The 15,285-nt window shown below is 45.8% G+C and overlaps 3 protein-coding genes across 3 annotated transcripts; all 3 read left to right on the plus strand.

The window, feature by feature from the left end:
• Positions 1–278: 278 nt before the first annotated feature.
• On the plus strand, positions 279–1,037 carry CCR75_004561 (uncharacterized protein; the record flags this gene model as incomplete). Its single annotated transcript, XM_067962647.1, has 1 exon — positions 279–1,037. The coding sequence occupies one exon, from the start codon at positions 279–281 to the stop codon at positions 1,035–1,037; it is 759 nt and encodes a 252-aa protein (XP_067822015.1).
• A 1,614-nt stretch (positions 1,038–2,651) lies between these two features.
• CCR75_004562 (uncharacterized protein) lies at positions 2,652–3,272 on the plus strand (the record flags this gene model as incomplete). Its single annotated transcript, XM_067962648.1, has 1 exon — positions 2,652–3,272. The coding sequence occupies one exon, from the start codon at positions 2,652–2,654 to the stop codon at positions 3,270–3,272; it is 621 nt and encodes a 206-aa protein (XP_067822016.1).
• Positions 3,273–3,634: 362 nt separating this feature from the next.
• CCR75_005775 (uncharacterized protein) lies at positions 3,635–4,732 on the plus strand (the record flags this gene model as incomplete). The annotated part of the gene is made up of 1 exon (XM_067963850.1): positions 3,635–4,732. The coding sequence occupies one exon, from the start codon at positions 3,635–3,637 to the stop codon at positions 4,730–4,732; it is 1,098 nt and encodes a 365-aa protein (XP_067815971.1).
• Positions 4,733–15,285: the final 10,553 nt, after the last annotated feature.

The following is a 15,285-nucleotide window of genomic DNA, read 5'->3' on the forward strand; positions in this document are numbered from 1 at the left end:
AAGGACTTAGACCTTTGTCCATCTGTAAACTAGAATCGGTTGCCGCACTCTATCTCTACAGCCTTACCAAATATACATCAGCCAAAGGATCATGTTTTCCTAAAATTTTACTTAGTTAAACTGTTTGCTAACTGGCATTCTTTTTTTTAATTAATAACGATCTGGCAATAAAATCCATTCAAATAACAAAATAAAAATTTCCAAAAAATAACCTACCCCCCGTTCTTCCGAACACTTTCTTGAACAGGATCCGCAGCAGTCGACAAAGTTTAGCAACGATGTCGGACTGGCGCCGTGATCTTCAGCTCGTGGGCGTCGTTTTCATAGTCACCACGGCGCTATTAGGCGTGATGTTGCACTCGCTGGTAATCTCGACGCTCACAGACACCGAGTGGCTCGCGCTTCGACTGCCTACAACGCTCGAGGCAGCTCAAGAGCTAGGCAAGACCCTTCAGAGCTTCTCCGAGCGCCAACGAGGTTCACTTTTGCTCGCACACATGGGCTGCTATCTATACCTGCAAACATTTGCGATTCCGGGCACCGTATTTTTCAATCTATTGGGCGGCGCGTTGTTTGGGATGACGCTGGGATTTCCTCTGTGCTTGGCTAACAACACACTGGGATCGGTCTTTATGTTTCTCCTTTCGCGGCGTTTTGGCTACCGCGTCGTCACGCACTTTTTTCCGCAAAAACTCGATCGCTTAAGAAGTATATTGGACGCACATCGCGACGAAATGGCGCTGAATATGATATTCCTGCGCGTATTTCCATTCACCCCCAATTGGTTTATTAACATGGCGTCGCCCCACTTGGCCATTCCGCTAGGCCAATTTACGTTAGGCCCGCTATTTGGGCTCGTTCCGTACAATTTCCTGAGCTGCAAAGCTGGGCTTATTCTGCGCGAGCTACGATCGCGTGGAGACATTATTGATAGCGCCACGACGATGCAGCTTATAGTGGTTGCTATCGTAGGTGGCCTTGTGCTCCCAAGACTAAAGAGGCGTTTTGCCACGACCACTGGTACCAAGCATGATTAAATTGAGTGTTTAAATTACGTTTGTCTTGTCCAAGTTTTTGCTGAATTGAGTAAGTTTCAGATAATTAAAAAAATCTAAAAGCTATCATTCAGCGTGTATCAAACGCACTATTTTTTTTTTTGTTCGTCGGGACCAAGCTAGACAAAATAAATGTCAGAGATACTTCTTATTCATTCGACGCCAGGCCAATTAGGTCTGCAGAGCTCTTATTGGGTTTGACTATCACAAGGTGCGTAATTAGATCCCGAATTTTCAGTATTTAAAATGCTAGACACGGGCGGATTTTAATTTTTTTCTGACAGACTGTAATCGTGAAGGTCTTCTTTCGTTGGAATGGATATGCAAATCTTTTAGATTATTATTAGAGTATACAATTATACGAGTAGTCTGCGCTGGTGCTCCCTCGCACTGCAGCAGCAATTTTCAATTATTTTGTTTGGCGGGAGTTGTTATACCTTTTAACGATTACTTTCAAACAGAAAAAAAGTTATCGCGATTACAACTTAAGATTCTGGAATGTGATGCTAAAAATTAATGGCTAGAACACTGCGATGTAAGAAATAGCTAATTAATTTCAAGGGAAAGCACAATATCGTTCAAGCTAATGCGAGGTTTAAATCAAGCTGTCGACGTCCTAACTGCAATAAGCCACGAAAATGCAGGCTGTTTTCCGTATCAAAACAAAAGCAGCCGACCGGCCGTGATGGCAAAAGGTGGTTCTACCAAGAGAATTCAAGGTGCCTTCCTCTAATATTTTAAGCGCAAATAGGTTTTCATCCGACTTCTATACAAACACGTAAAAACTCGCGGTACTCAAAAGTGATTAGCAAGCAACTTAACGATTTAGAGGTATGCCAGCGTCGACGTCCTGTCATGTAAAAAGACGCATTCTTCACATTGCCGTATTAAGACGCAATTTTTTTTGCGAAGTCTTCGGGGCCGTGTAGGAGTCACTTAGCTTGCTCATCACCAAATAAAAAAATGCTCTTCGATCAATCGCTGCAAACTTTCATGTTCCTCGCGAAACAAACTTTTGCGCAATATTGGACGCATATTCCCAAAAACAGTTTATTATTTGCGACTGAACTTCATTGCAATGTGCGCTCATGAATGTGTTGGAGGTCTCCGCATTGCATAATTCAGAGGAGTGCTATTATGTAAGGCACGAAAATATTCTAGATCGTGTTTTTCTGTCACATGCAACAGGCTTTCTAGCTACTGGTAGCGTTAAAGACTTGCATTGGCCTTGTATGCAAATTGCCTGAGGTCACTTTAGGTTTTCCGACACTATTTAAATAACTCATGTTACAGCTCTCCCGTGACCTCAAGAGCAAACGGTTGTATCAGACGATGTACTGTATGTACAGTATTATTTACGCTACTTTTTTTTTGCAGTTTCCATTTTGAGGTTGTCAAGGATGTAAGAAACTATTTTAAATTTTAAATTTGAGCTATTATGGAGTATTAAGCGGCTAAAAAAGCATCTTCGGCTACTATTGCTTGTCAGCTTGAAAATAAAAAAAGTTTTGAAGCAATAATGGACTACGTACCTAATATCACGCTGTACAAGAAATGACTCAAAACCAATAAAAACAACACTCTTCGCCTTGCGTCATGGCCTTCATGTCGGTAGCTCGTCAGGCACGCGCCACTTCTCGATTCCTCTATTCCCGTATGCGCGTTTGTCCTCTTGTAGCTAATGAGCAATTCTTGCAGCGAACGAAGTGGCAGCGCTTGCCCTGTGCGATGGAGTCTCCGATCCTATCGACTCGAGTAGGCTTTTTGCGAACAAAGGTGAGCGAGCGTGTGGTCCTGCCAGAAGAGAACGAAATTGAACCTACGCTAGCATTTGACGACAGTGAAATGACAATTGAAGATGCTTCGATTGAAAACTTGCTGAAAGAGCTCAATGAAGTTTTTGAAATTATTGCTGCTGTGCCACTGATGGATGAAGAGGAGTATGGGGAAGTGCGCCAACACTTTGAGAGTGGCAGTGGTCTTGATGAGATTGATGAACGTGGGTATAATATTAAAGCTGGGACGCATAAGATTTGGAAGGGTGAGCGCGACCTTACAAAGATTGTTGAGGGATTGGATACCGATTCGGCCCAGATTCTGCAGCGTATCCTGCTCCACACGCTTAATATTGAGAGAAAAGTGCGTGAGATGCTCTCGAATGGTGGAGTTGATCCCGATGACAAAGATGAGTTGCAAGAAGACAATCAGGTCATTTGAGATTGTCCGTTAAAAAAGAAGTCATCTCGACACCATCAAGGTATTGCGGAGATCTTGGTCGAGCCCGCGTGCTTTGCTTTTGCTCTTAACTTTTGATTCGACACAGGCAATCAAGACGTCTAAGTCCCGTATAAATGATGTACGTATACTTGCACCATTGATAAATTCTCCTTATCTTATGTTAGAAATAAAGAACGATTGTAAGAATACCTCGCCGTAAAATGCACAAGAAAATGGGCAACATGTAATTTCAGGCATGACCCGAATTTGTGCTCATTACGAAAAACGCATATTTTGCTCTCAAAAAAAGTGATAAATAATTTTATTCATTCTTGCCTTCAGGGCTCTGAAAAGCGGTGGTAATGGGCTTCGTCGCACTAGCTCGTCAGACGCTTATCGTTTCTCGCTTCCAAATGCACGCGTCTACACGCTTAAGCACAGCAATTCCCTGGCAACAAATGCATAAGCACCGCGTGCCTTGCTCTATCGACCCTCCATTCCTATCAACCCGAACCAGCAGCATTAGTTTTGTACGAACAAAAGTCAGCGAACGCACGCTCCGTCGGAAGAAATTACGCGTCAACAAGAGCCAAAAAGGAGTCAAGGTGCCAATTCTTAAAGAAACGTTGCGCAAGCTCTATTTGCGTACGCATCCGGATCTCTTTGGACAGTATCCAACGCAGCAGCGCGCAAATGAGGAATCGTACAAAGAGCTCTTGGGCATCCTGGACGCCATTGAGAAACACAATCAATTTCCCCCAGCCAAGACCTTAAAACTTCCATTTTTTTTAAAAACACCTATCGAGGGTGAATTTAAAGAAGTCGAGTTGCAACTACGCACGACGGGAGGTGCATGTAATACGTTGGTAGAGGAGGCATTGGGTCAATTTTTCAGCAACTGTGGGCTCCCTGAGGTCTTTCAATGGGACAAAGGAAGCTGGGGCAAAAGTGTAGGTAAACACGCAGTAGAGAATCCAAATTTAGGCTTTGAAAAGGAAGATGAAACGCATGAGAACGACCGTCACGAGGCCAAGCGCGAAGAACGGCATTCTTCAGCTCCGGCTTATAATCCCGTGGATCGTAAAGCACCAGAAGATCATTCGATTGAAAAGGTTCTGAATGAGTTAGACGACACGTTGCAGCTTATTGCTGTCGTGCCATATCTTGACGACGACGACAAGCAACAGCAAGCTATTAAAACTCATTTTGAACACGGATCAGGTCTCGATGACCTCGATGCTCAAGGGTATTCACTGAAAGCGGGAGTTATTCAATTGTGGCAAGGCGAACGGAATCTACAGGCACTGATTCCTGGATTAGATGGCGACTCGGCGATTCTAATGCAGCGAATTTTGCTTCATACCGTCGATATTGAAAAGCGTCTCGAGAACGTCATTGCTCAAAGCTCCTTGGACGTTACGAGATTCACTGCGGAAGCTTGTAATCAACAGAGCGAGTAAAGATTCTTGGATGACTTTATCGATAAAAGATTATCGCGTTATGTGGGCATTTACAATGAATTAATTGTTAAGCACTGAACTTACATGCCCAAATGCACAAAAGATGACACGGCACTAGGACCTGCACCCAGGATTGGAAAGAATAGTGAATTACTTCTTTGAGTCGCTGTCCTAGACAGGAATTAGCTCTTACATAACATCGAGTGACCCGGGGCCGTCAGTTTAGCACGAAATGGAACGGGGTGTACCGTTAAAACATGAATATTATTTCTGTAAGAGAAAATAATAAAGAAGTATTTACGTTGGAATTGTTATATTCAACTTAAATTCCTAGGTACTTAATTGAAGTAATAAAAAAAAAACCTACCACTTAAGTGTGCTTCATATATATGTGACCCACCCTTATGTATGTGATGCACATTGGTACATCCTAGCGTCATCCGCTATGCGAAATACCCAAAAACGATACGCTCGCAGCACATATTAGTCTATCTACAAAGACGGCATTTATGCTAGGTAATAACAGAAATTTATATTTAATGCGATTAAATATAAATCAGTCTTAAACTTACAATATACTTGATAAGTTTGCACGAGGAGCCGGATTACCGCTCCCGTGACGACACTTTTATCAGTGTACTTCGTGAGTTGGGTGAGGTCGCTAAGGCGCCCACCACAAACCTCACTGCACGTGAGAGAAGGCGGTAAATCGTCGAAGGTGTGTGCGTGCGTAGTACGTGGCAGCTTTAAGTAGCGCCCGTCTACACTTGGTGGAACTTGAAATCCTTCCCACGACCCGCATCTTTGAGCGTGTACGTGAGGATGAGCCTCAATATCGATTGGACTCATTTCCCCCCACCTCCGAACATCATCGGGAGTTGGCTGAGCAGACGGCGCAGGGACTTAGGGAACAAGCCATGGCCAGGGTCTTGGGTAGTCTCCTGAGCAACATGTTACTCAGTTGGAGCAGTTTGACGCACTCATGCTCGGACAGCGAAGGGTCGCGTCCGAGGCACAAAGCCATGCTACGGCGGAGTCTGTCACACAGACTCAGGATGAGCTAAGGCGAGAGCAGGCTCGAAGCGAGGCTTTCAACAGGACTGTTAAGATGCTCTCCGCTCTCAGCCGAGGCTTATTCGGATGGACCCGCCCAAGTTCGATGGAACTGCAGCGCGCACGATATCCATCGGCTGTTAGCAGTAAAGCAATGCGGTGTGTCGCAGCTAATCGAAGATGACAGCCCGATGGTGCCGTACTCCATGTCGCACCCGCGCGGTAAAGCCTCAGAGTGGGCTTACTCGGCGGGTATAGCGTATTCAAGGTGTTCCCTTCATGGGCGATTATAAGACAAAGACTCGCGCCATGTGCCAGCCACCAAACAACGAGGTGTTGCATAAGGTGCGCGTTTTCGGGGCGTGGCAGGCGAAGCGATCTATGCAAGAGCATGTGCAGGAGATGCACTAGCTGTCGGGATCAATTACCGTAGGTCCGATTGGGGAGCACATAAAAGTGCCCAAGTTTATGAACGGAATACGTCATGGCTCATCGTGACAGGCTCTTATTAGAAAGGTGCCGTCAACGATGGAATCCAAATTGCCTTAGTTGAGGAGAAATTTTACAACAGTGCCTCGGCGATAGCTTGGTATAAGCCGTCGGCCGAGAGAACAGGTGTCACTTCCATGGAGTTGGGCAATGCAGACGTTGTCTGTCACAAATGTGGCAAGCGCAGTCATATGAGCGCTGCTATGCCTGGGCCCCTGCTGGGGCGAAGACGCCCAGCAAGAGGAATCCCTTTCCGAAGAGCGATGGCAATAACCAGCGTGCGAGACGCATGAGTCCGCATCTACCACTGAGGGGTCGAAAAAATGCAGGAGAAAGCTGAGGTAAATCGCTTTAGCTTCATCGATGGCCTGTTATGGCATCAGCTGTCACCTTGTGATTCCTTGGGAATCTATGTGCCTCATGACACAGACCTCAAGCTGATGACCCTTCACGAGCTCCATGATGCGCCATCTAGTGGGCATCTGGGCCGTGAAAAGACATTCTTACGAGTGTCAGAGAAATTTTGGTGAACGCACTTATTTAGATGGGTGGCCAACTATATTCGCTCTTGCGAACAGTGTCAGCATAAAGCCTGCACCGTCCAGCAGTGCGCCACTGAAGCCGCTACCGATTCCAACCAACTGTTGGAAGTCAGTAAGTCTAGACTTCACATTAGGGTCGGACGGGGCTCGTCGTCTTCGTAAACGGTCTAAGCAAGATGGTTCATTCAGCACCATGTAAGACATCGATCAAAGGCAAGTAGGCAGCTCTCTTGTCCTGGATCGCGTATACCGATTACACGAGATGGCCGAGTCCATAGTATTGGACCGGGATCAATGATTTACGTCTGGGTTTTGGCGACAAGTGCTTGGGCTGCTAGGTGGCGAGTTCCCCATGTCGACTGCAGACCATCCTCAGATCAATGGCCAAACAGAACGTGCCAATCAGGTCGTGGTGGATAAATAGATATAATGGCCTATACCTATTTATGGATAAGATTTCTGAACATTACTATGTAAGTAATATTCTCCAAATATTCTCTACCTTTTAGATAATATATTAATAAACTATTTATAAGTGTTAATTTTATGTAACGATACACCCCGTCGTAGCATGCGTGCGGCCCAGAACATCTAAGGGCATCCCAGACCTGTTATTGCCTCCAACTTCCTTTGGTTTGATTACCCAAAAGTCCATCTAAGAAGTCCACACACCTACCAAAAATGGTAAGCGGAACTATTTAGCACGAGCCGGATTACCGCTCCCGTGAAGACACTTAATCAAAGTACTTAGTGCGTTAGGTGAAGTCGCTAACGCGCCCACCGCAACTACCTCACTGCACGCAAAAGAAGCTGGTTAAACCGCCTCCTCGCTGTGCTATGGTGTGTGTATAAGTAGAGCGTGGCCGCATTACGACGTGCCCGCTTGCAGTTTACTGATGCCTGAATTGAGTCCTGAGCATTTATCGTTTAATTAAAATTCATCAGATAGGAAGATCAATAAAAATCTTGAGTCTGGTTCGCGAGGCGAAAATAGCCAAATCGACCACCCTTACAATGAAGCTTAAATTTTAGCCCACGCAATTTTAATTTTAGAGGTCGAGCATAATTTCGAGCGTACACTCGCTGCAGCATATATTTACAGCGGAACATCGTAGGAAGATGCAGGTATCATTTAGGCCTTCGCTGTCTACTGAAAGTCGTTTACGCTATCACTACATTTAGGTTAGCGTCAGCAGTTGGCGTATGCGTAAAATTTTAACGCTCGCTCATACCAGGCTTGCTCCTGATCTGGTAATCGACAATATCAAAGCCGGGTCTAAGAATGGGTCTGGCTTGGTCCCGCCTTTTCGAGTACAGCTAATCACACATGCGGAGGCTGCCTATTTGGCGTTACTCGAAGAGCAGCACGCGCACCGAAAGGCCTTATCAAATTACTATAGTGGCCGCTTATGCCATATACAACTTAAATAACGTTCCTATAAAGCTCAGCAGTGTGTCCAACAAATGGTGCTGGTCGAATGTACGGTTCCGTACCGCTTGGAGGTCGAAACCTCAATACCGAACAAAATGGAGTTAACGTTAGACATATGGAATATCATCAAATGTTGACGTTGCATTTTATGCGCAATCGGAGACGCGGTTGTGCCTGTTCACGCGCGCTCGCCCAAATCGACGTGTTTTTGACTGCCTCTGTAATGAGGCACACATTGGTTGGAGAACCGTTTTGTGGTACCTTTATTGTAATGGGGCACACATCGGTTGGAGAACCGTTGTTGTGGTACATTTACTTTATGGGTAAATACCCTTTTATTCTATTTTAAAATAATTAATTACTTAAATTCCATTTATTATGGGTAACAAATGTAGTCGCCGCCAGATATATATCTGGCGGCCGAAATCTATTTTGAATTAGCTACGGTAAGGTTTTGAATTTAAATTAAAATTAAAAATGCTGAGTTTTCCTTTTGATCTTGAAGTCTAAAAGTCTTCCTCTATCTTTAGCAGCGAAGAAGCTCCGCTACATCTGGTAGCACTAGTAGTCAATCTCTGAGTCTTTATAAGACTAAGCCTTCACTGAAATGGAAGAGGTCTCAAAACTTATAGAAGCGCAGGGCATAGCGTATGACAAGCTCAAAACTTTATTTGGGCTTGAATATGTAAAGTTCAGTATATTCAGGGACCAGAGGTTTTGCATGCAAGGGTTGAAACCTTCATGCGTACGAATCCTCCCCGATCGGCCAGGTTCAGGATCACCCTTGCGGCATCTATGCCAACTCGGTATATCTCTGTACCTCGAAGATAGAGCCATGGAGTGGGCACTCTCGTGCAGCGTCCATAGACGACGCTTTTTTTTCTCATGGGATTCGGTAATTCAGCAAATGACCAGCATGTTTGCACCGCCTGATTAGGCTTTACGCATACGATCACGGCTCATAGCGACTCGACAGGGTAAACGAGCCCTAGAGGACCATGCCCAGGAGTTGAGAACACTCATTGCATCTATGCTTCAAGGCCCGATGCAAGAAGCAACTATCGTAAATTTTTTTGGGGTTTCTCAATGAAGGCGTTGACCGTTCGGAATTATTACGACCCCATCCAGCTACTTTCGAAGACGCAATTGCCATAGCGCTACGCGCTGAGTTCGTCTTTAAGTCTGCTCGCGTTAGCCCGCCTATTTACCGAACAAGCTCTTCGAGCACATTGGTACCGTCTAATAGACCGGAATTCATGGATCTACGCCTCGTTGAGGAGGGAGAAAAGGCACTTCAAGCAGTGGAACAGCATGAAATCATTTGTAGATGTTGTATGTGCGGAAGCACGAAACATTTACGTCCGGCCTGTCCCCTACAAAATACTCGTAAAGCTCAAAATAGCACCAATTCCGACCTATACCAGAAATCTGGTACGGTGCGGAAAACGTCGATACCATGTAGGTGAAAACCGCTCTACTGGGGAAGACCTAGGCTCTGTTAAAACTCTAGGAGGTGAGAATAAATAGAATCTAGCCCCAATTAGATCGGTGAGAGTACAAGCCTGGCTGCTAGTCGCTTTAGCGACTGTAAAGGGTTTTGATAAGCCGTGGTCAATTATAATTGACTCAGGAGCGTCTTGCACTTATGCTTGACGTCTTTCGCTTGAGGGAAACTAATGCGTTGGGGACTTAAAGCGCATGAAAGTGATACAATCACTGCTCGCTTAGCGACTGGGACTCGTGTCACTGCTCCTAAAGTTTCTTGAATTTAGGCAAGAAGTTTCTGGACTTTGACAGTATGGAACGCTGCCTCGTCCTTAATCGAATTCGAGATATGATCCCATCCTTGGTATGGCCTGGATTAAACGCCATGAGTCACGGATCGATTGGAGGTCTAAGACCTTAGGCACCACGCGCAATGTTCCAAGCAAATTTCTGAGAAGTCATGAGCCCACCTTTGCTAGGAGACAAAAGCGCTATTGGCGCATATGACTGACTAAATTTATCAGTGTGTTAGACATTGTAATATCTGAGTTACTAAATCCAATGTTGAAAACATTTATTTTGGGCTTAACTCAGAAAAAGGAGTTGGAATGGCACGTATTCCGTCGAGTAGCAATTGTTTTAAAAACGATTCACTAAATGCTAAAAGCATTGTTGGCCTAAGACCGAGTCATCAAGGGTGTTATATCCCTGAGATACGTGGAGTGGCAAGTCTAAGTCCACCGTGGTCGGCCGAGGTGGCATCATGCTGAGTGTCAGTAGTGACATAATTGGCGGTTCGCCATGGCATTTCGGGTCAAACCCTTTTAATGCACGTGAAATGACACGTAAACGGTCGCTGGACAAGGAAGCTGAGTTACCTAATTCCTTGTCGGATGTCGAAGTAGACACCAGCTCTGGTATAGATCCCATACAGGCTGAAAATTTGAAGACGTGAATGTCCCAGCCTCTAAGAGGCGTATTGTCTCTACTCCAAGGCTGGCGAGACGCGAAGGGTCTATACCCTCGCAAAGTGATTTGAGTAAGGAATTACATACGCTTGTAAATGGTGTAACCGGTAACATTGAGGGGGAAGTTAGCCTTGCGGCAATCCCTTCGTAACATGCTCTTTAAGAGCTAGACGAAATGTCTATTGATGAGTGCGGCCGAGCCTTAAAGGCTGGCGACTTATCTGAGATGGTGGTCATTCGACCAACAATTGAGTTGAACTCATCGTCACTTCTAGACGAAGCTATCCTGGATGACACAAAAGCTCACTTAGTGCGCGAAATAGGTCATCGATCCTTAAAGATCCTATGGATCCCTTTAATTCCTTAATTAAGGAATTCCAAGATGTGGTATGTAATAATTCACCATCTGTTTTACCTCCGGATAGAGGTGTTCGTCATGAAATTGACTTGGTTCCGGGAACAAAATACTGTGATACAAGACAATGGCCTTTACCAAGGGAGCAGTGTGACGTCATTGACGATTTCTTCCGTGCTAAGCACGAGGCTGGAATGGTACGAGAGAGAAAATCTCTCATTGACATCGACATTTTGTGTCAAAAAGCCAAATGGTAAATGGCGCATCGTACATGCTTTTATAATAAGCTTAATGATGTCACTATACCAGCACAAACCCCCATTCGAGAAAGGATGTTCTTCAGAATAATATGGTGGGATGTACAATGCACAGTGCATTGGACTTCGTCGATGGTTACTACCAACTGCTCATGCGAGCTAGCGATATTCCGCTCACAGCGATTAGCACCCCAAGCGGTATGTTATGGGAGTGGCTCGTAATGCCACAAGGGCTTTCCAACTCCCCGGCAACATTTAATTGTCTAGTGACGCAACTGTTTCGCCCTCATCGAGGTTATGCACAGACTTAATTTGATAACATTTTTGTCCATAGTCGTGCGGAGCAGGGTCGGTCGGATATGGACAACCATTTAGACCATTTGCGAGCAGTGCTTGAGTGTATGCGCACAAATAAACTGTATGTTAATGCATCTAAATGTATTTTAGCGCAGACAAATTCCTCTTTTGGGATGTTTCATTGAAAAGCGAGGCCTTAGAGCGGATCCCGCTAAGGTAAAAGCCATAGTAGATTGTCCGGTTCCTAAATCCAAAAATATTTGCGCAAGTGGTTGGGTCTCGCCAATTATTTACACAAATATAGCGAAAATTACGCCGATATAGCTAGGCCACTATCTAGTCTCCTTAAAAAGGATACAGAATGGTGCTGGACTAGCACCGAAAATAATGCTGTTCGAGCAATTAAGGATAGTCTTATCCATGCTCCGATTCTGGCAATGCCAAATCCAATTGGCCTTTCAGTGTCTTCTGTGACGCATCATATTTTGCCATTGGCAGTGCTCTGTTACAAACAGATGTTGATGGGCATGAACGTGTTATTGCATTCGAGTCTAGACAGCTTTAAGCTGCGGAAAAGAACTACCCAGTTCATGACAAAGAGTTACTTGCTATGAAGTATGCTCTCGTCAAATTCAGAGTTCACCTGCTCGGCTCTAAGCCGTTTGTGATATATACAGATGACGCGTCATTACGCACGGCGACTAAGTCGAACTTCGAGGTGAAGTATAAGCCCGGCAAGGAGAATGCTTTGGCCGATGCGTTATCACGCAGCCTGGATTATGAGCTTTCTCATTTAACAACTATCTTGTCGCCTATTCCTGAATTAATCCGTTCGGCTTACGCCAAGGATGAACAGTGTGTAGCTCTGCTACGAGCTTTAAAGAACTCTGATTCAGGTATTAAATTGCTGGCACGTTTGCGTGCAAGGTTACATCGATTTTCTATCGGTAACGACCTGTTGCTTTATTGCACAGACATCGCGGACCCTCCGCGTGTCGCTGTTCCTCATGATGAGGATTTGAAGTACCGAATCCTCTATGAAGCACACGATACTGTCCTTAATGGTCATCTTGGTAGAGAAAATATCAACGGCTCTATAAGCCAGAGTTATTGGTGGCCCAAACTTTATAAATGGGTCAGCACATGTGTTCGCACATGCGAAACTTGCCAACGGGTTAAACCCTCGCCGCATGCTGCGGCGCCACTGGCGAGCCTTCCCGTCCCAATAGGTTGCTGGGAGTCCATTAGTATGGATTTTGTTTTCGTTCTACCGAAAGATTCAGCCGGTAACTCCGGCATAGTGTCTCTGTTGACCGATTGAGCAAAATGGCTCACTTAGCGGCCGTGCCGGATTCCATTGATGGAGAAGGTACAGCTAAGCTGTTTATCGATCGCGTGTTTCGACAACATGGTTTGCCAGTGGCAATTGTCTCTGATCGGGACCGCCGTTTCCCGGGTAAATTCAAAAACTAATTTTCTGAGTGCTTGGCACCAGATTACATATGTCCACTGCGGACCATCCGCAGACCAATGGTCAAACTGAACGTGTCAATCGCGTCGTTGAAGACTTTTACGCAGCGTGTGTGCTCAGACACCAATGCGCTGGAGCTCAATGCTCCAAGTGGTGGAATTTGCGTTAAATAACGCTGTCCATGCCTCTACAGGCTATACTCCGTTCTATGTAAACGGTCTTGCCCACCTACGCATTCCATTAACGATACCACTACGTGGTTTAGGGCTTGGTAAGGGAAAATTAGCCGATAGGCTTGCTGATGTCAGCCCTGTTACCGTTCGGAAACAAGTCAGCGAGTTTCTCGCGACGCGATTTAGTGTCTTAAGACATGTAAGTGATACGATGGCTGATAGGCAAGACAAACAAAAAAAACAAGCAGATACCAAAGGCAAAAGCTGTATTAATTATTATTTGGTCGGAGACCGAGTTTTACTAAACGCTTAAATCTACCTACCAACTTGGTTTCCGCAGTTTTCAAGACCAAATTGCGCCCGCGCTTTATTGGACCATTTACGGTCGTGGCCAAGAAGGGCCTAGCTTATACGCTAAACCTTCCTAGCAAGCTGCTCACGCATCCAGTGTTCTACGTTGGCTTGCTTAAGCCTTTCGGGACCCTTCCCACGTAGACTTGAAGGCGCTTGCGCCGAGACAGGCGGTCGTGCCGCAGATTGCTGCATCCTCACCAGGATGTCCAGCTGGCCCTCTAAACGAGGCTGCTGACGCTCCAGCGTCGAAAGACGGTCCCGAACCGCCTCAAAAGAGCTCTTAACCCGAGCAAGGACCTCACGAAGAAGTTGCACCTCGTGCCGTAGAACATCAAATGCTTCCGCCGAAAATTCGGACCCCTCCCGCGCTGCTTGATGCGCGGGGGAACCTTCAGTTTCATGTGGATAAACTTTAAAGCGACGTCGTCGTGAGGGTCAATACCAGTATCTGGTGAAGTGGCTAGGGTACCCTCTTCTGAAAACTCTTGGGAGTTCGAGGTACCTCTTCGGCAAGATTGCCCGTACGCCGTTGACGTTTTTGAGCGCCAAGCTCAGGGTCAACTCGCGTCAAACGACGCTTCCCACCACTAAACGTGGGATTAGGTGGATCAATAGCCTCAATGCGGCTTCGATTCATGGTTGTACGGTCAACCGAAGCACTGAAATATCGGCTAGGCCTTTCTTCGTTTTGTGGCATAAATGCCGAACGTAACTGGCCTTTGGCCTTAAGCTTAGCGAAATCGAAGCGAAGCTTCCGTTCCAAATGAACATCACCTCTATCCGCAGACTCTCTGATACTCCAAAAAATATATATTACGAAGTCGGCGGGCCCGGTGGACCCAGTTCTCAAATGAGACTTCGTTTTCATTCCTTGTTTCGTTTGGAGACAGAACGATCGGAATTTCCCCATGGAGGTCACCGAAGCTCCACGGGCTTGATCACGTAAACGCGTCAGATACTGGCATCGCGTTATTATCTTTGACGTAAGGTATTGCTCATGAAAGGCGTCGCGGGCAGCGATCTCTTCCGGCGTCCTCTCCGGGTCACCGGAGATCCAGGTGCCCAAGCTGTGACCCGCTATCTCTTTGAGACGCTCGTCCACACTAAGCGGAGTGAATCTATATTCACTATGAGCTTTACCTTTCGCTATCTCGGCAGCCCGACGACGACCTTTTTCCTCTATGAGGATTATCCGCTCTTGCTCTTCATGGAGCGGATTCGTAATGATGTTGGACTCAGGGTCCCGTATCCTGCTCAATGCAGTTAAGACATCAGCGGCACCACGTTCTGGGAGCGGATTCGGGGCCCGCCGATGTTCACCCGGAGGAGAAGGCGTGAGAGAACGACGCTCTTTCTCCTCCTCCTCTGAAGGAGAGTGACTTTCAAAGTCCACCATTCCCTCATCGTCGAGGAAGGTGCTAAGAGTCTGTGACTCACGCTTGATTGTCATGAGACAAAGGAATGAAAAACACAACCGAACGGTTAGCTGTTAAGGCTCCAACCTCAACGAGGAAATGAAGCGAATGTTGTCACTCGGTGTCAACAGTCTGATGCGGGGGGTGTAATGGGGCACACATCGGTTGGAGAACCGTTGTTGTGGTACATTTACTTTATGGGTAAAACACCCTTTTATCTAATTTTAAAATAGTTAGTTACTTAAATTCCATTTATTATGGG

This window comes from Bremia lactucae (assembly GCF_004359215.1).
Source record: "Bremia lactucae strain SF5 chromosome Unknown BlacSF5_NotPlaced_9_SHOA01000002.1_551695bp, whole genome shotgun sequence".
Taxonomy (NCBI): Eukaryota; Oomycota; class Peronosporomycetes; order Peronosporales; family Peronosporaceae; genus Bremia; species Bremia lactucae.